Source organism: Gracilinanus agilis, chromosome 6, assembly GCF_016433145.1.
Source record: "Gracilinanus agilis isolate LMUSP501 chromosome 6, AgileGrace, whole genome shotgun sequence".
Taxonomy (NCBI): domain Eukaryota; kingdom Metazoa; phylum Chordata; class Mammalia; order Didelphimorphia; family Didelphidae; genus Gracilinanus; species Gracilinanus agilis.
The window spans coordinates 121,795,536-121,816,356 of NC_058135.1; the positions used below are offsets into that span (position 1 = coordinate 121,795,536).

General features: G+C 32.4%; 1 protein-coding gene across 4 annotated transcripts in view; it reads left to right on the top strand.

The window, feature by feature from the left end:
• Window positions 1-20,821, top strand: part of LRBA (LPS responsive beige-like anchor protein) — a 686,065-nt gene that overhangs the window by 279,816 nt on the left and 385,428 nt on the right. For all 4 annotated transcript variants that reach the window (XM_044680734.1, XM_044680732.1, XM_044680733.1 and 1 more), the window contains exon 36: window positions 18,285-18,451. In XM_044680734.1, the coding sequence (XP_044536669.1) occupies window positions 18,285-18,451 (167 nt within the window). The remainder of the gene's footprint in view (window positions 1-18,284; window positions 18,452-20,821) is intronic.

The window sequence follows — 20,821 nt, forward strand, 5'->3', positions numbered from 1 at the left end:
CACATCTTATTTTTCTTATGTTGTGTTTTTTTCACAACTTAAATATTTTTTCCAGTGAAATGTTCTTGCTGAAAATGTATTGTTAACTGTTATTTTTCAAAACCTTTGCAATTTATTGACTTATACTGGAGTTTGGCTCTATTCAAATGCCATTCTAGATCAGCTTGACTGCTGTTTGTATAACTGAGTGTTACTCAGAGTTATATTATATAATACACTTTCTAAAAAAGCATCTTGAAAAAAGCTTCATGGACTTGAAGAATTATAATTTGAAGCATAGTAAAATAATAGTAAGGTTCTATAAATGGTTGATGGAGAATACATTTCACAATTTTAAAGAATAGAAACATGAGAATTTTCAAGTTTGATTTTAAATATTCAGTATTCTATTTGTTGACAATTCATGAAGAATATGTGTAGAAATTAAAAATAAAAAAACAAAACCTTATTTAATTTAGTGCATTTCAATCAACATTAAATGTCTTCTATGTGTAAGACAGGAGATGATTAGGATGAAAATTGAAGCAGAAGCTGTTTGAATGGAGAGATTAGGAATTGATTGAATATGGAGAATAAAGGAAAACAATAAGTCAAGAATGATTACAAGTTTATGATTATGGGTGACTTGAGGTACACTCAAGAGAATTTGGCAAAACTGAAGGAAGAGGTGACGATATAATGAATTCCAGTTGGGACAAAGAAGTTTGAAATGCTAAGGGAACATTTAGGGGTCCAAAAGGCAGTAATGCAGGATTGAAATTCAAGACAGATATTATAAATGATAGCTGAATTTATGGAAGGTGATGATATCTTTAAGGGAGGAGAGTGAAAAGTGAGAAGTGAATAGAGCCCAGGACAGAACCTTGGAGAATATGCTATCCAATTTCTACCCATCTTTAATCAAATACTCAGATAGTTTGTAAAATCTATCTAATGAGATTTCATCTATTTGGCTAGTTCTTTCAGTGATGTAGATTGTATCCCATCCATAGGTCTGTCATCCTTTGTAGCTTTTATTCATGTCTTTTGTGATCAAGTTCACTAATGAAGCTCCCCTGACTATACTACTTTTCTTCACTTTCTCTTGATACTGTGAGGATAGTAGTGGAACATTCAGATTATTTCCCTGTTGTTCATTATTCTCATCTATCTTCTGTTTTGATCCTCCATTTTCCTTTTGTCACTACTCTTTATTCTTCAAAGTTCCTAACTATATATTCTGTATTGCCGACTGTATATCTATTCATATCTCTCTGGGTGATATTTGTTCTTTGGAAATTGTTGGGTTCTTTGTATTATTATGCCATTAATAGAATATTTGTATTAAAAAGATAGTCATCCTTTATGTCAAAGCGGTGAGCATTAAAGTTCACTAAAGGAACTTTACCATTTCTGTTTTCTTCTCCATTCTTCTTTCTCTGCCCTTATTTTTCCTACTTTTACATTCATTTTGTACTTTTAAGACCCACAGTCATTTATAGGTAGAGGATATAATAAGCTTGATTATTAGAGATTTGAATAGTAATGATTGTAGTTCATACTCTTTTTTTCATGGATGATCTTTCTTTTCATAAAGTTCTAAAATATTTGGAACAGTATTGTCAGTATCATATACTAGGGCAGAGATTCTCACTGTATCAACAGAGAGAAGGGGAAGAATTCTTAATAATAGTTACTCCCAGCATGCAGACACAGGATAGTCTTACAAATAAATCTTGCAAATATTCTTTTTAATAGAGCTATTTATTAAACATTTTTAGCACACTACTGCATCATTTTTCATGTGAGTTTTGCATTGGAGAGAGGAAAAGAGAGAGGCTTAGACACACTGAGTCATCATACTTTGTGGTAAAGAAACGAACTTAGCTCTGATCCTAATTTTGTGCTTAGCTTAGTACTTTGTGGTTTGGGGAAAAAAAAGTTTATCCTTTCTTTTCCCAGTTTGTGTACATTTGCAGAGTGAGGATTGTAAAATGGTGTGTTTGATAATATTTTCCTTGCTTACATTCCTACTTTATCTTACTCTCTTTTCTCCACTGATTCCTAAAATGAAAAGTTAACTCTGATAGATACTAAATGACTTATATGTATCATTAACATATAAAATTATATATATAGGGATCTTTGGCATGAAATGAATTAATTGTAGAGAAAATTTAAATTAAAAATAGTCATTTAATAAAATCTTAAGGACTCTTACTTTTTCATCCTTTCATTTCCAGTATAAGTTAATAATGTGAATTTTATATTTGACTACAAATTAAAGTCTCTGATACTTTTCTAAACTGAAAATCTTTAATGGAGAACTTTGAATATAGCAGTCTAGGCAGATTTAAAAAAAGACTTTTTCTTGTTCCAACTTTTATTTGTTATGCATATCTAGAAATATAGAATGTTAGGGTAAAGATGAAATTCCAGAGACCATCTATTGCACAAGTCTTTAATCTGAGGTTTATTTTTATTTTCAATAACTTATAATGAAGCTTAGTATTTCCTTCAATTATGAATTCTTTTAAAACAATCTAAATTGTCATTCTGAGAAAGGAGTCCATTGTATTTCCTTAATTTTCTAAATGGTCCACGAAGCCAAAAAAGTTAAGGAACTTCTGATTAAGTTTAAATAACTCCTTTCCATTTCAAAGACATGAGAATTGATGACCATTTAGAGATAGTAGAATGATTTATGTGCAAAAGAATTATTTTTTGGTAAATGTTTATAAAACAAAATATCTTATGTTTATTTGTGATATTAAGCCTAATCTGATGGGTCAGATCAAGAATTATATGCACCGATAGTGTGTCATTTTATTGTGTTATATATAAAATTTTCTGAGTATTTAAAAATATCTACTTTTGTTTTTTATAAGTCTTGAAGCAGTACTTACCAGGATATGTCACATAATGTAATTAAAATTATAACAGGCATATCTTGGCTTCATAAAAATGGTTTCCTTCTTTTTATCCTTTTTTTTTAAGCCCCTCTTTCTACCTATTGTTTAAAATTCTTAACAGGATCATAATGATAGATACTGGACTGTGATTTTATTGCTATAGGGGCTTCCTGATTAAGGAAACTCCTTCTGAGGTTGTAGTAACACATTCTTTACAAATTATAATCTTAGAGAGTTGCCTAGAATACAAAAAGTTAAGTGACTTTTACAGAGTCATACATGTGTGACTATGGCCAAGGTGCAAATTAAAGGTATTCTTGGTTTCCAGGACAACTTTTTGTTCCACTCTGCCATGCTGGCTTTTATGTTGTAGGGTTAAAACCTTAGTGTTGGGAGGGATGTTGGAGGGCAACCAGATCTATCTCTTAATTTTCTTTATTTTTCAATACTTTCATTTGACAGATGAGGAAATTTCAGCTCAGAAAGATTAAATTATTTGCCTACTATCAGAATGGTATTAAGTGATTGAGCTTGGATCTAAGATTCCAGAGATGATCTTCTTTAACCCTGTCCCATTTCCTTCCATAAGCTTTTTGAAGTACTACCAAGATGACAAGTTTTGAGACCAGATTGCCTACATTTTCAGATGTTCATTATGTATAGTTCCTTTTAAAAAACTCTTACTTTCTGTCTTAGTATTAGTTCGAAGACAGAAGAATGGCAAGGGCCAGGCAGTTGGGGTTAAGTGATTTACTCCAGGAGGGTCACACAGCTCAGAAATGTCTGAGGTCAAATTTGAACTCAGGCCTTCCTGAGTCCGGCCACAATGCTTTATTCATTGTTTTAACCTAGCTGCACTGTATTTGATTAAGTAATTTTTTATGTTATAAATATGTGGTAAATTTTTATTTCTTAGAATCCCTAAGCCATTGGATAAGTATTTTATTTTCTTCAAAAATCTAGTAAATTAAAATATTCAAAATATGCACTTGTAAGAAAAAGTTAAAAATGATGATGTATGCAAAGAGAATTATATGGATACTAAGATAATGTATTATTGAGGATTTTCATTTCAGAAAAGTATTAAAGACTTTAATGGTGGTCAAGTATAAATTTCACATTATTAACTTATGCTGGAAATGAAAGGATGAAAAATGAAGAGTTCTTTGTTTGTTTTTTTTTTCCTAAGTCAATGTGTAGCCAGCAGGGACCCTCATGCAGGGTTTAATTGCCCTTCCATTTCTTTTTTTTTCTTTATTTTAAAAAAGATCCTTTTCCATGGTTACATGATTCATGTTCTCTCCGTCCCCTTTTAACTCCCACTTCCCAGGGTTGACAAGCAATTCCACTGGGTTATATACATGTATTGCCACTCAAAACTTGTTTCCATATTATTCATTTTTGTAATAGAGTAATCTTTTAAAACCAAAACCCCATATCATACCATCATGAACAAATGATAAATCATATGTTTTTTTCTGTATGTCTACTCCCACAGTTCTTTCTCTTGATGTAGATAGCTTTCTCATAAGTCTCTTGGGATTGTCCTGGACCATTGCATTGCTATTAGTAGCAAAGTCTGTTACATTTGATTGTCCCATAATGTTTATGGTTTTTCCAGTTTATATAGAAATCAAGCAGTTCCTCATTCTTTATTATACAATAGTATTCCTTCACTATCATATACCACAATTTGTTCAACTATTCCCAAATCAAGGGACATCCCCTTGTGTTCCATTTTCTTTCCATCACAACAGCACTGCTACAAATATTTTTGTACAAACTTTTAAAAAATTTCTTTGGAGTACAAACCTATTAGTGGTATTGTTGGATCAAAAGGCATGCAATCTTTTAAAGCCCCCAAAGGAAGAGTTTTAAAGATTTTATTAAGTGACTTTTTAATTTAAATTTTCTGTACTATTCATTTTAGGACCAGCATCACTATGTACTTTATATTATGTATAATTTTATATGTAATAATACATATGTCTTTTACTGTTTATCAGTAATTTTTCATTTTAGGAAAGAAAAAATATCAATGGCATTCTGATTTCTAGAGTAGAATAATCTCTCTGTTCATTAAAAACTCTGTTCATGAATACCTTCCTCATTAAAGAAATTGAATGTCTTATGTTTTCATGACTTTCTGAATTCTAGTAACATAAATGACTTGGTGAATGATTCATTTCAGATAGTTTTAATAATCAATATGAGGCTTGAGTCTCCCAATTCATGAATTATTTTGAGAATTTACTCATAGGTTCAGCCTACTAAACCAATCTTTACTTTAAATTTTCTTGTGATTCTTAACTCTTTTTTTGTGTACCATCCACAATATTATTTTTTATGCATACAATAAAATACATAAGATTATAAAAGAAGCATTGTTAAAATATAGAACATCCAAATATATTTTAAAAACAATTTCATTGACCCCAGGTCAAGAATCCTGAGTTTTTGACTTTCATTAATCACACATTCTCTTCTTAAAAATGAATACATTCATTTGTAGAACAGGGTCTGGTTTGTCTTTTGTAGAGGTTCCCATAAGAATTTTTTTGACTCATTTTCATAGAGACTAATGAAATTAATTTTAAAAAATACCTTGTGTATTGATATTCTAATAGACTTAGTGTTTATATGCCAAATTTATGCCAGTTTACATGACTTTTTGTGGCATAATATTTAATATCACTTTAAAATACTTCAATGTAGTCATCTTTAACTCAGAAATCTAAAGTAAAAATTCGATCCTTTGAATGAATGAATCTTGAAATAATTTTTAAAATGTTATTTGGAAAGTTTGGGTTGCAGAGATAAGAAACCACTACATTGTATCCAGATCATTAAAACAAGAGAAATATAGAAGAGATGTTTTGATAAGTGTTTTAACCTTGATGGCTATCAAGCATCATTCTATATCTGTTTCGTTGGCTTAAGTTTTCTCTTGTTGAATAAAAATCAATATTGAGGCACTGGATGACAGAAGCATCATTTCAGAATCAAAGGTGGCTGTCACATTTTCATAGGTTGATTTTTGTTCACTTTTGAGTTTTTAAGTTTTCATTTTAAAAAATCTTATTTAAGTGAATTGATAAAATTTCCTTGGATGTCATTTTTTTTGAGAAGAGACTCTAAACCTAAGGAAGGGATCAAGTTTAATGGTATCCAAAATTGAAAAATGCATAAGCTTCTTCATTTACTGAAAATTATTTTTTCAAATTTTTCAAATTAAGTTGAATGGAAGTAATGCTTTCCATTGTCACATTTTTGATGTTTTTACTTTTAAATAGCACCCAGTAGTGCACATATTTAGTGTTTAACAAATCTGGAAGAATATTGAAGTGTTTAGGAAAAGCTTAGTTAACTGAAAACCTAAATCTTTTTTCTTAAGTTACATAATTAACTTAACATATGCTTGATTTTAGGATAAGCTTATATCATTTTTCAATTTGAAATACTTGCTAAATTTATTATTTATTATTTCTAAATAATGTGCAACTAAAAGGAACCCAAATTTAAAAATTGATTTGATTCAGTCATCTAGAAAAAATATTTTTCTTCTAATAAATTTTTTCATCTCATATGCATTTACTACCAATTATTTTTCTACTCTGTTTCTACCTTACATCCAGCAAATTAGCAAAGATAAAGTCAATGTTGAAAGGACCTTAGAAACACAAGTACAAAATCCGTACAGATTATAGCCAGTCCACCCAATCCCAGGCTGTACAGTTCTTGTCTGCATCTTTCCATACATCCTTATTGTGAATCTGTGCAACCTGCTTAATTCTCTAGCCTTTTATGAATATCAATATAAAACTAGCTATCTATATGTTCTATTAACATATTTATAACTTTTTGATCTTGTGTGTAGGTCATCAGTGGTATAACTTACACCCACCATGAATTTCTCCATTACATTTCAGGACACCTACAATTTTCTTTCTCAAGAGTTTCTGTGGCAGTGATGATAAACCGATGGCATGGGTGCCAAACATGGCACACAGCGCACTCTCTGTGGGCACACAACCATCCACCCCACCCAGAGTTCATTATTAGAAAGGCAGAGAGAGTTGCCCGGAGCTGCTCCCCTCCCCCTCTCCACTATGCCTGATGGCATTTTTTTCACATTCTCTACCCCTATACCCAGCAGCCCAATGGGAGTTCACAGAGGTTAAGGTGGGCAGCTCGCTCAGGCCACTTCCCTCCCCCTCTCTACACTGACTGAGAATATTCCTCATATCACCTGCCCCTCTGCCCAGCAGCCCAATGGAAGTACTTCCTCCCTCTCCTGTGTGGGATAAGAGTGGGGGCAGGGCACACTTGACACTTGATGGGGGGAGGGCATAGTAAGCTATCTCTGGGGGAAGGCTGGCTCAACCCTTGGTCTGGGAGCTAGGTTGGGGGTGGGACCCAGCACTCCATCTCTTAAAGGTTTACCATTGCCCTCTTTGGAGACTTAATATCAAAATTCCCTGAAAAATAAAACATAAGCCATATTTCCTCCCTCTTTTCCCCTCTTAATTTCAATTTCAGTCTTCCTGCTATAACTTTCTTTACAGGTATCTCACATGAAGAGCTAGTAGCCTTTTTTTTTCCAAACCCTTCAGTAGTAATGCTTGGTCTCACTTGTTCCTCTTTTTCCATCAGATAGTCTTCACTATTAACACCATTCTCCCTACTGCTTACAAATACATGTTTTCACTATCCTTAGAAAAAAAAGATTTACTTCAACTTTCCACCCCAATTACCCAATGTCCTATGTTACTTTTCTCCTTCTTTGCTTAACTTCTTAAATCTAGCTATTCTAGGTATCTCAAATTCTTATCTTCTCATGTAAAAGATAATCTAATTAAGCAATTTCAGCTTCTATTCGTTTGATGCCTTGGTATATAACATATTCTCTGAATGTAATCTTACTAGATAATTAATATTTTAAGGATAAATTATAATCATAAATTCAATAGTAAGGAAGAATTCAATTATTAATTGATTATTTAATTGTGTATGAGAGTCAGTAATCAATAATTGTAGCAAGCTTAAGATTAATAATAGAATTTTCCTTGCCAAGGAAAGCTTGTTCATTCCTTCAGGAATTTCTGAGGCTGTTATCTCATTTTGCTCTGAATCTACCAAATAGCCTTGTTATCCTGATTATTACCACATATGGAGTGGAGCATGATATAATATGTCCTATAGAAAAGAGGTATGACAAGACCTGGCCTTCTTATCAAGAGAAATCCCACTTGGTAGGCCTTCAAGAGTAGATGTCCTTCACAAGGAAAAACCCAATCCTTTTTGTCAAGAAAGATCACACTTTGCAAGACCTCCTCTAAATGGAGTTTGTATTATTTAGTTCAGGTATAAATACTCTCTTGGTTTAAAGCTCAGTGTTTCAGGATGCTTGTGGGAGAGTCTAATGACCATGGATTTATATAAAATCTATATTCACAATAAATTCTGTTACTCTAAGAAGTTTGCTCCCAGTATTTTTCTTTTATTCTCTTCCTTCCAAACCTTTGCCAGTCTAATTTCTGTTATCTTCTAACTAAAACCACTCTTTTCAAAGCTACCACTAGTTTCTTGATTGCTAAATTGTTACTTCTCCCCAATCCTCTTCCCTATTGATCTATTCCCACCTTTGATCACTTTCCCTCTCATCCCTCTCCTCTGAATTTTCATGACACTACACCTCCTTGGTTCCTCTTCTATCTGTCCATCTGTCTCCTTAGCTTTCTAGTTCACTCCCCACTATGAGTTCCCCAACCATCTACCTTGGGCTTTTTCTTTTCCTTCTGTGCTACTTTCCTTGATGATCTCATCAGTTACATAGTTTCAGTTATTATGGCTATGCAGTTGATTCCCAGATAGGTAGATGGCTATTTCTATTGATAGCCAGCCAAAAAAGGCCAAAAGAGCTACAGAATCCAGCATATTATAATATAGAAATTTGTGGATATGAAGAACAGGATTGAATGTGTAGGTAATAATGCAAATGGATTTTATAGTTATGTTTCTGGAGTCCTTCTTACCTTTCTCTTTATCTCTAGCCCTTCATGACTGACAGTCTTGAATTTTCAAACTGGATTTTTCTTTAGAATCTTAAGAGTCAACATGGATGAAATAGAGCTTAATATCTTTCCCTCTAAATATTACTCTCTTCTCAGCTTTCCTATATTTTATAAATACTATCATTCTTAAAGTCACTGAAGCTCATAAACTTCATTGACGTCTTTGACAATTTGTTCTCCCTCTATATATCCAATCAGTGATCAGATCTTATCCTTTTTATTTTCATAGTATCTTTCTTATATGTCCCCTTCTCTCTTTTATTACCAGTGATCAGGAACTAATCACCTTTCATCTCTAGACTTTTGTAATAGCCTACATTTTTGTTTCTCTACTAAAATCTTTTCATTGTTCTCCACTGAAAAGTCATCTTAATTTTAGAACTGATTTTGTCACCTTTCTTCTCAGTGTGCTTCAGTGGCTCTCTTATCTCCCGCCATGATTAACTATAAAATACTTTGCTAATGGATATCTAAACATGGTACCTTCCAATTGTTATACTCTTTTTATATTTAGCCTCTTCCATGAATTCTGTGATCCAGCATACTTGATGTTTCTTGTACTGAACATTCTCATCTCCTGATTCTGCACTTTCTCAGTAGCTGTCCCTCTTTGCTCTCTTCTGCCTCCTACTTTCCCTGGTTTCCTTTAACACAGCTCAGATCCCACCTACTGTAGGAAGTAGTCTGTAAGACTAAAAATGAATATAAAATACTCCTAGTATATTTTTATAAAATTTAATAACAAAGTGAGAGAGAAAGGGGTTCCTTCAGCCGAGTGAGCAGAGCACAGAGCCAGAGACCCAGCAGCCTACCATGCTGAAGCCAAAGTCAACCACCTCCCCACTCCCCACCAAAAAAGTTCTTCCAGTGTGGGTTTCAGCAAATTTATAAACAAACCCACGCCAGGCTTCAACACCAGGACAACAATACAAGGGAACCCCAGGAAGAGTAAAGAATGCTGGGAAATGAAGTCCCCAGGGTACAAATTTTTAAAACACACAGGTCCCTTCTGCTATTAGTGACTTTACTCTAAGATTATCTCCCACTTATACTGTGTACATATTTGAATATTGTTCTCCCTCAGCAGAATGTGATTTCCTTCAGGGCACATACCAGGCTTCTTTCTTTCTCTGTCTCTCTCCGTCTCTCTGTCTCTCTCCCTCTCTCTGTCTCTCTCTCTGTCTCTCTGTCTCTCTCTCTCTCTCTCTCTCTCTTTGGGAGGGGGGAGGTATTCCCAGTGCTTAGCATAGTCCCTGGCATATATTTAATGGATACTTGTTGTCTGACTAACCAACTGGGTTTTCAGTCATTTGTTGATTCAAAGCCAATGAATAAAGAGAAGAAATGTTTATAAAGAGGAAATAGGGCAGATAACATAATTTAACTTGCAATGTAAGTAATGAGCTTGTAACTTTTCAATTTGCTACTGATTTTCAATTTTTTTTCCTGCTTGTTCTTTGTCTCTCTCCCCACTTTCTTATGTACATGCATTGCTTTTAGTGGTAATTTTTAGCTCTTTTTTTTTCTCCCATAAGTCAATATGCACAGTTATGTGGCTCTCAGAACATAGGGCAACTTAGATTCTTCATGATAAAGAATTTCTTAAAGTTATGAACTAAAATAAGTATGCATGTGTCTTTTTATGGAAAAATGATGAGAACATTTTGCAAGACTAACTGAACTTTATTCATCCTTGTTGAGATCCAAATAACATTAAACACTATCAATAGAACATACAAATGTCTCAAACTGTTTACTCTGCCCAATAATCTACTTGACATATAGAAATACCCTGTGCTTTGAGGTTCCCTCTGTTACTTCATCTTCCCATTTGCTTCATCTTTTTTCTCCTCTTACCTCTTTTTTTGAATCAGTTCCCCATAACCTTATTACTTAAGTATGCAGTTCTTATTTAAAAGTTGGAATTTTATATAATCAATGAGGTCTGTTATGTAGATTAGACTACATTGAACAAGAAGTTCTTGGAAAATCATGATGTGATTACCACCCAAAGAACCCTATACTCACCAAGTATGTAGGTCTTACTGCTTTTCTAAATTTTATTTATATTTATTTTTTCAATCTTAACACTGATTCTGAGTACTTTATCCTGAATTGTCTTGGTAATGGGTCAATATCTTTTAAAGCTTATCTTCTTTAATCCACAAATTTAAAATGCATGCTATCTAAGCCTAAGATGATTCAAGTGGAAATGCATCGTTAAGATTTTTTTCATTTTATTGTCTGATTACTTCCAGTGGTTTATCCATTTTCTATGGGATAGTACATAATTTTGCAACTTTGAAGTTGTATAAGATTATAGTCATTTTTATTGATCAATTAGTTTATGATAGAAGTAGTTTCTCAGGTTTATTCTCTGTGAGCCATCTGAATTTTAATGTTGTTGCTTCTCTCCCTCCATATTGACCTTGAAAACAAACCTAATTGCAGAGATACAGCAAAACTTTCAGTATTTTGTCTTTAGTTATTTTATATTTTAATATATTTGAAGTAGTATCCTAATGAATTACTTTAACTTTGAGTTCATTGAGGTTTTAAGTCCCTTTTTCATATAAAACTACACACACACACACACACACACTTAAATACTCTTACTTTCTGTGTTAGAATTGATAGTAAATATCAATTTCAGGGCTGAAGGCAAAGGATAAACAATTAGGGTTAAGTAATGTGTACAGAATCACACTACTAGGCATTGTTTGAGGCCAGATTTGAATCTAGGTCCTTCTGACTCCAGACCTAGCTGTTCCCTATCATATTTACTTCTAATCAGCAAGAGTAAGTATGGCTTTAAGAAAATCCACCCATACCACTCTTTTACTGAGGCGGGAGGGTTACAAGTATTTCACTTTACATATGTTTTCATACTTTTCAGGGTTTTAGTCACCTATCATGACCCTCCCCCCTTCCCCAGTCTTTAAAAAATACTATGTATTATAATGGATATTCTATAGCTGTGTTAATGAACCTATGACATGTGTGCTGGAGCTTGCCAGAGGGGGCTGCTCCCTTTTCCCCTCTGTACATGCACCTGAAAAAGCTTCTCACATGACCTGCCCATCTGCCCAGTGGTGCAGTGGGAGCTCTTCCTCCCTCCCCTGTCTGGGGTAAGGCTGGGGTGGGGGTTGGGGGGGGCTTATATGTGGTTTGAAGCTTGCAGTTTGGGCACTCAGTCTCTTAAAGGTTCACCATCACTTTTCTATAGGATTTGTTAAATAGAATGGGTCATTTGGAGAGAGATACTAAGGAAAGATTAGATAATATATAAAAATAAAATGTCAATTAAAATTTTGTTAAAAACATTCATTCTCCTCATTTTACTTTTGTTGCCTGTATTGAGTTAAATTCAACTACATAAACTTATTTGCATATATAGAAAAATTCTTATAGATTTCCAATAGCTTTTTATGGTTGGTTGAATCTTTTGTATTCTCTACACATAGCCAATGACTGATACAGTGTTTATGCCCATCCTTCTTAAAGATACATCTGTTCTTTCAACATACTTTAATACAAATGTAGATATACAAATTGAGCCTTTTGTGAACCAACCTCCATTTACATTTTATCTCTTTTACTCATGATTTGATAGCCCTCCTCCCTCATTCCATAACTAATATATTGATTAAGTTTTTGGTTTTATAATCTATGAACTCTTAAGAGGGCAGAGTAGGAGAGAATCCTGAGTTGTAAGCTTGTATATAATCAGCTACTTTAAATTTTTTTCTTAATGATGGCAGCATTTTCTTAATGATGTGCAGTCCCCTTACAGTGACTTACTACTTTTGAGCTGGCAAAAATTCTTTGGATAATTGGAATATTGGAGAATGGGCTTGAGTTTTTGATATAAGAGCTGAATTCATTTCTAAACTCCTTACTGTCTATATAGCCTTAGCCATATATTATTAACACATATTATTATATTATGTATATATTATTATTATTATTAACTTCTCTAGACCAGTGTTTTTGATCTTTAGAAAGAATGGGTTGGACTAGATGACCTCTGAGGTCTCTTCTACCTCTGAAGTTGTAATATTATAATCCTCACTTGTCCCGATTATAAGCAGTATTCTTAGATTAAAAAACAAATATTCTCGATATTGGGCCAAATTTGACAAATTATAGAGACTCTTTTAATATTGTGATTTAAATATAATAAAATATTCTTTAATCACTATGTATTGAACAGCGGAAAAGACATTGGACCTGGATTTAGGAAGGAGAATGCTAAATCCAAAATCTGTCCATACCAAGTTACTAGTTGTGTGACCATCAGCAAATTAATCAACATACTATTTAGTCTACATTTCTTCACTTGTAAAATGAGGAATATTTGTAATGTTTACTTCCCATGATCACTGAAAGAATGCAAAATGTTTGATGTATCTTGTATAAATGTCAGTTAATCTTATTTTTGAAAAAAAATTTATTTCCCAATTACAGGAAATAAAAATTTTCAACTTAAGTTTTCTGAACTTATAAGTTCCAAAATTTCTCCCCTTTACCATTCTTTCTCCATTCTTGAAGATAGTAAGCAATTTGATCTGGGTTATACATGTATTATCATGCAAAACATGCTTCCATATTGGTCAATATTCTAAGGGAATACTCATATAAAACCAAAATTTCAAAATAATATCACAAATAAACCAAAATGAAAAATAGTGCTTTGATCTGCATTCTAGCTCCAACAGTTGTTCCTTTGGAACTAGATAGCATTCTTTGTCATAAATTCTTCAGAATTGTCCTGGAACATATGTATAGCTGAGAATATCTAAATCTTTCACAACTGATCATTGTATAGCATTGCTGTTACTATGTACGATGTTCTCTTAGTTCTGTATCAGGTCATGTAGGTCTGTCTAGTTTTTTAAGAAATCACCCTGTTCATCATCTCTTAAAACATAATAATGTTCCATTACTATCGTATACTACAATTTGTTCAGTCATTCTCCAATTGATGGACATCCCCTCAATTTGTAATTCTTTGCCACCAGAAAAAGAACTGCTATAAATATTTTTGTGCAAGTAGGTTCTTTCCCTTTTTTTGGGATATAAACCTAGTAGTGGCATTACTAGATCAAAGGGTATGCATAGTTTTATAGCTATTTGGGCATAGTTCCAAATTGCCATCCAGAATGGTTGGATCAGTTCACAACAATGCATTACTGTTCCAATTTTGCCACATTTTCTCCAACACTAATTATTTTTCTTTTCTGTCATTCATGTTCACCAATCTGATGGGTATGAGGTGATACCTCAGAGTTGTTTTAATTTGCATTTCTCTATCAAGAGTGATTTAGAACATTTTTATATTATTATTGATAGCTTGGATTTCTTCATCTGAAAACTGATTGTTCATATCTATTAACCATGTCAATTTGATAATGACTTGTGTTCTTGTAAATTTAACTCAGTTCTTTATATATTTGAATAGTGAGGCCTTTATCAGAGAAACTTGTGGTAAAATTTCCCCCCAAGTTTGTTTCCCTTCTAATCTTGGTTATTGGTTTTGTTCGTACAAAACATTTTAATTTAATAAAATTAAAATTATTCATTTTAAATCTCATAATGTTCTTGTTTGGTCATAAATTCTTCCCTTTCCTTCATTTCTCCATAGATCTGACAGATAAAGTGTTCTATGCTCCCCTAATTTTCTTATGACATCCCCCTTTATATCTAAATCATCTATCCATTTTGACCTTATCTTGTTATAGGATGTGAGATATTGTTCTATATCTAGTTTTTGCCATACTGATTTCCAGCTTTCCTGCAGTTTTTGTCAGATACTGAGTTCTTATCCTGAAAGTTGGGATCAGCTAATCTTATTATGAAACATATGATACAGAGTTAACATAAAGAATGATGGGGACTTTAATGGGAAAGAATTAGAATCAAAGTAAATTTATAATAGTGGAAAGGGCACTGAAGAACATGAATTCCTAGGTTCTAGCCCTGACTTTTTCATAGTGTATGTACCCTTGTATTCATGGGCAGACTTTTTTCGGAGTCTCAATTTTGTCATTTATAAAACAAAGTGTTATGAATTAGATAATCTCCAGAATACATTATAGCTCTCCCATTATTTGATTCCTTCAAATAAAGTAAGGAGGGAAGAAAAGAGAGAAAAAAGGAGATGGGGAAGGAAGGGAGGACAAGGAAGTGGAATCCATGTATCAGAATTTGACAAATTTTTTCCAATTTCTCATTTGGTCCTCACAAAAACCCTGAGAGTTTGGTACTATTATTATTCTCACTTTATAGTTGAGGAAACTGAGGCAGAATTAAATGATTTGTTTGGAACTACACAGCAAATATTTAAGGCTTGATTTAACTTAGATCTTCCTAATTCCAGGCCTAAAATACTATCCATTGTTCCATTATTTAAAATCAATGTAGATGCATTTTATTCTGAATTAACTTTTATGTAGTTTTTCCTGGAGATGCTGGTCTTTCTCCTATTTTTCTGATTTCTTTCAAACAGTGAGTGGTATTCAAGTATCTCTTTAGTACAACATGACTTTATTGGCATGTTGTAGGGGGCTTTTAAACATGGGAATGGACTAGGGTGGGTGGGAAGGAAAGATATAGCCTAGGCTACAAACATTATACTTTAGGTAGAAAAACACTGTTTTTACCGCAGAGATTATTGATCAAATTGGTTTCAGTGTTAATGAAGAAGCCTAAATAATTTTATGAAGGTTGCTCTTAAGAATGAAAGATAGTAATTTAAAGATCCTGTTTTTCAAAAAAAATTGCAAAGGAAAAAAATTAGGTTCAAGCACTACCAAAGCCATTATTCTCCTTCCCAGCTTAATAATGAGGTTTAATTAGGATCCACACACCTGATTTGTGAGGTATTTAGGTGGTACAGTGGATAGAATGGTGACCTTTATGTGAAAAAGACCTGAGTTCAAATACTGCCTCCAACACTTACCAGTTGTGTGTCCCTGGCTCTTAATCTCTTTTTGCCTCAAATTCTTCATCTGCAAAATGGGTATAATAGCACCTATCTTATAGGGATGTTGTGAGAATATAGTGAAATACCTTGGGTTAAGCACTTTACAAATCTTTAAGTACTACATAAACTTTCCCCCATTAATCTGAATTATGGTCAGAAAACATAATTTCCCTACTTCAGGGATCTTTATATCAAAGCACTCTTAAAAGTTTTGCCCTTGAATATTTCAGTTTAATTTACTTTTTAAAAGTAGTTTTCTCATTTAACTTTGTCATTTATAACAATCATGTTTTGCTATTTTATGTGGTACTAACTATGGTTCAATTTCATATAGGTGTACAGTAGATGTCATTCCCTAAAATGCTTTGATCTATTTTAATTATGATAATCTTTTACTCAAATTATGTACAACTTAGAATAGTAAGGTGAAAGTTAATTATAAAGTGTTAGAAATACCAATATTAAGCTAAAAAAATAAAAAAAATGTTTAATTTTGTTGGCAGCTATGTTCAGATATTACCCCCTACCCTGCCTAGGAAAAAAAAAGACATCCACAAATTCAAGGCCTTCCAGCAGCCACTGTAGATAAGTAGATACAAGGCATACACACTTATTTCAAGTTGTGAAGTCACAGGTCAAGCAAATGTTAATTGGTCTTTTCATGAATTTAGATGCAATATCCCTATGTGGAATTAATTTCTGGTGGATAAATTTAATAAAGAATTTTCTCAAAATTACATCATGAAGATTTTTTAGGAGTTACAAGTCCATTATATCTTTTATAAAACATTCTAGTTTGGTTTCCATTTTATCATGTTTTAAGGTCAAATGTGACTTTAATGTTGCACAAAGAGACAGAGATGGATAATCGAGAAAGAATAGCCCTCTAATGTGATTTATATCTATGGATTTTATGTCAGATATGAAAAGTTGCTGTTCAAATTGTAAAGGAGGATCCATTAAAGAGCACTTTAAAGCATTTTACTACTTAGCTTACCTTGGACAATTGTTTTTAGAATTATGCCTTTTTAAACAAACTTTAAAGTTACTGCTTATCATATCTTTACCAAGTATGATTGGAGAAAGTTATGAAAATGACCTTGTATTGATGAACAAGATAGAAATAATATGTTTTTCAAAATATCTGCGGTGGTACAATAATTTCTTCGAAGCTGTATGAGGATAATGCTTATTCTGAACTGGTAATCATGGTTTCTGTAGCTTCTGCTTTATAGATTTCAGTGTAGCCATTTGTACAGTAAAGAAGTAATGAGAAATGTACAAAGGAGCAAATAGTCTTCCATTTCATACTTTAGACAGTTTCATAGTTTTAGGATAAGAATTCATAGCAAATTTTGTGAGGTTTCCTGGCCCTTTGGTAAATTTGTGAGTGTCTGGAAAATTGACAAGTCTGTCCATTTGTTTTTATACTATAATCAGTTTCTAGGTGTTTTCCATTTGTATGAAAACCCTAAGGTAACATTTACTCTCTCTCTTCCAAATATATTACGACTACTAAGCTTTTTAATTGTAATTTATATAATTGGAGTACATAATTTTTATATATTTTATACTTATTGCTATTATATGAAGTTTTGCCTTTTAAATTCTTAAACATTGATACAATTTTATGTTGCATATCTGTAAGGGGGCAAAACCCTTAGTTAGGGATAATGAAGAGGATGCATATCTGGGATTTGAGATTAGAGGAGAGTATAAATTTATTGCAAGTGAGAGTTCTTCTCTGAATATACTTAGAACAAGCCTCACTTGGACAGCTGTTATAGATTTTCTATTAAATCTAGCCCTGGAATTCCTCTTCGCTTCTTGAAGGTGTGTATAGTGGGGTCAATCATTTTTACCTTGTTTAGCTACAAAACCTATTAATAGTGATTTTAGTTAATTTTTTAAGAGTACCATTATTCCTATACATTCAGGTCAGTTCATTTAAAAATAGGATTTCTTTTTTCTTTTTTTTTTTTTCTTTTTTGCTACATGGCATAATGTTACAAGTAGAAACAGGAAAACCTGCAGTGTAAATGTGTCTCAAATATCTAATAACTGTGCAAGAAGTTAATTTAATGTCATGGGCAAGCAATTAATCTGAGCCTCATCATAAAATGGGCATAATAATAGTACCTACCCTACAAAGCTCTTGTAAGGTTTAAATGAAATAATGCTGGTAAGATACTTTTCCAACCTTAACAATACTCTATATTAATGTTAGCTCTTGGCTAATAATATTCATATAAATTGACTAATGCTTGAATCAGACTATTTATTTACAACTTTGTCTAGTGTTTTAAAAATTATTAATATTTTTCCTCTTCCAAGTCATTGTGTGCTCAGTATTCTGCCGATAAACGAGACGAGGAAAAGATGTGTGATCACTTAATAAGAGCAGCAAAGTACCGGGACCATGTGACAGCAACTCAACTAATCCAGAAAATTATCAATATACTGACGGACAAACATGGAGCCTGGGGAAATTCTGCACCAAGGTAATGAGATGCCTCTAACTTTCAGATACTGATTTTCAGGCTGTACTATGTGCTTCTGGATGTAATCAAATTCAAGTAAGGTACAGACAACTGAATTTTCTATTTTTTTCTATGATGAATCTAAAATGAATTTAAAATGTAGAAACTGGGCTGAAAAAGGGAGAGCAAGATATATCCTTTGGACATCTACTGCCTCTTTCAATTAAATTCAGTAAACAATTGAAGGCATAGTTTATACAAGATAACTTAAAAACACATTTGTCTACTTGGATTTATTTTAATAAAAGTTTTAAGGTAACATCTCACATCATATATTAGGTAAGCTACACTTTTAGGAATCACTTTCTAAATAAGTGTATTTTGAAAATTAACTCATATTTAAAATTTCTACATTTTAAAAAATAGACATATTTAAAAGTGCTTTATTGGGGAAATTGTCATGGAATTTAGTATGGCAAAGATAAAAGTGCAGTAGTTCAGTAGTTTAAAATTTTAATTCCAAAAAGTGCTTTTGCATTTCGCCACTTAAAGATTCCTAATTTCAACATCTTAATGTTGCTTTGATTTTCTGGTACTACTGTATATTTTAGGAGCTTAATTTATTGCTTAATAATGATAAAATGTCATTTTCTGAGTTTAGAATAAATTAAATATTAAAACTGACTCTCACTATTGTATTTTTTGCTCTTAAGGACTTAGAAGTTTAAATGGACAATTTATGAAGATAAATAATGAAGTAGTTTTGAAATGTATTTAGATAATTGTTATTGTTTGCTGTGTTCCTTTTCAGACCAATTTTTCTTAGCACCAAAAAGTACAGGACACAGTGGAACAGTAAATTATTGTTATATTACCTAAATGTCTTTTCATCAACTAACAAGTATTTGATCATTTACTATGTTCTAGATTTGCTATTTTACAGTACTATGCATTATGAATTTTCAAGTAAGCCAAGTTTTAACTTGTTTGAAAGATTACTTCAAACTTAAAATAATGTATTTATGTTAACTAATAAGTATATATTTATGTCCTTTTAAAAATCTTATTTATTTATTTTTACTTTCACGAGTACAATATATGGGCCGCTAAATGTCTCAGTGGATAGAGAACCAGGCTTGGAGGTGGAGTGTCCTTTGTTCAAATGCGGCTTAAGACATTTACTAGTTGTGCGATCCTGGGCAAGTCACTTAACCTCAGTTGCCTCGCTCTTTCTGCACTTTTACCTTGGAAATGATACTTAGTATTGATCCTGAGATAGAAATTAAGGGTTTTAAAAAAAAGAGTTGGTATAACATTGAGTTAAATCTGTGAAGATTTGAATAGTCCATATATTGAAGTATATTTTCCTATATTAAATAAGGACTATATTATCTTGATTAACTCTTGGTCCTCTCCCTCCATACTCCCCTCCACCTGACACACAAAGTAGAATGTAAGCTCCTTGAGGAAAGGAACTGTCTCATGTTTATGGTTGCATTATCAAATCTAGCAGATTACCTGGAAGATTAGTGATTGTTAAATTATTTAGTTCGATTTCTCCAAAGTTAATTCTTGTAGTGTAAGCTGAAATGATTCTGTTGAGGATGGAAGAGGACAAAAAATGAAGGAAAACCTTTTTGATGTTGCTCTATACTCAACTGAGCAAAAAGGATGTTAAGAAGTAGAACACTATTTCAGAGTTTCTCTGATGCTTCACTGTGTTCATATTGCCTCTGTGATCCTGTGGATATGTAGCTTGTATGTCATAGAATAAAATTACAAAAGGCCTTGTTTTTCTCTGGGTTTCATTTATGGAATTGAAATTACTCTGACACTCTTCTGAAGGGAGTGTCAAAATTTTGTAATTATAAATCTTTTTTTGTAATTATAAATCTAAAAGTAATTATGCTCTTTATTTGTAGCTTTACCTATTATTGCATGTTATCAGAAATTCATTTAATGAGCTTCCACATATTGAGATAAACTATTGCTCTTGAGTTTTGGATATTTTATTTTTGAGATTATTCTAGTAATATGTAGCCTGATGGAATATTGTGAAAGACTAATCAGATTGAAATGCGTTTCCTTAAAGCTTATTAGACTCCCTTTATGAGAGTTCTGGATTATCATTTTTTAGCTTCACAAAGAGATGTATATAGTCTATTTGGTTGATGATTTATCTCTTTTGAAAATCAAACATATTTTATTCATAATTTTAAAATAGAGGATAACAAGAGATAGAGAAATCCTTTTATTAATAAAATCTCATGATTTTAATTGGTATTTGAAATTCAAATTGAAATTTGAAACGGAAATTTTATATACTTCCCTCCCATTTTTCTGGTTAATTAATAACATTTTCATGTTAGTAAAGCAACATTGCAGCCAAAC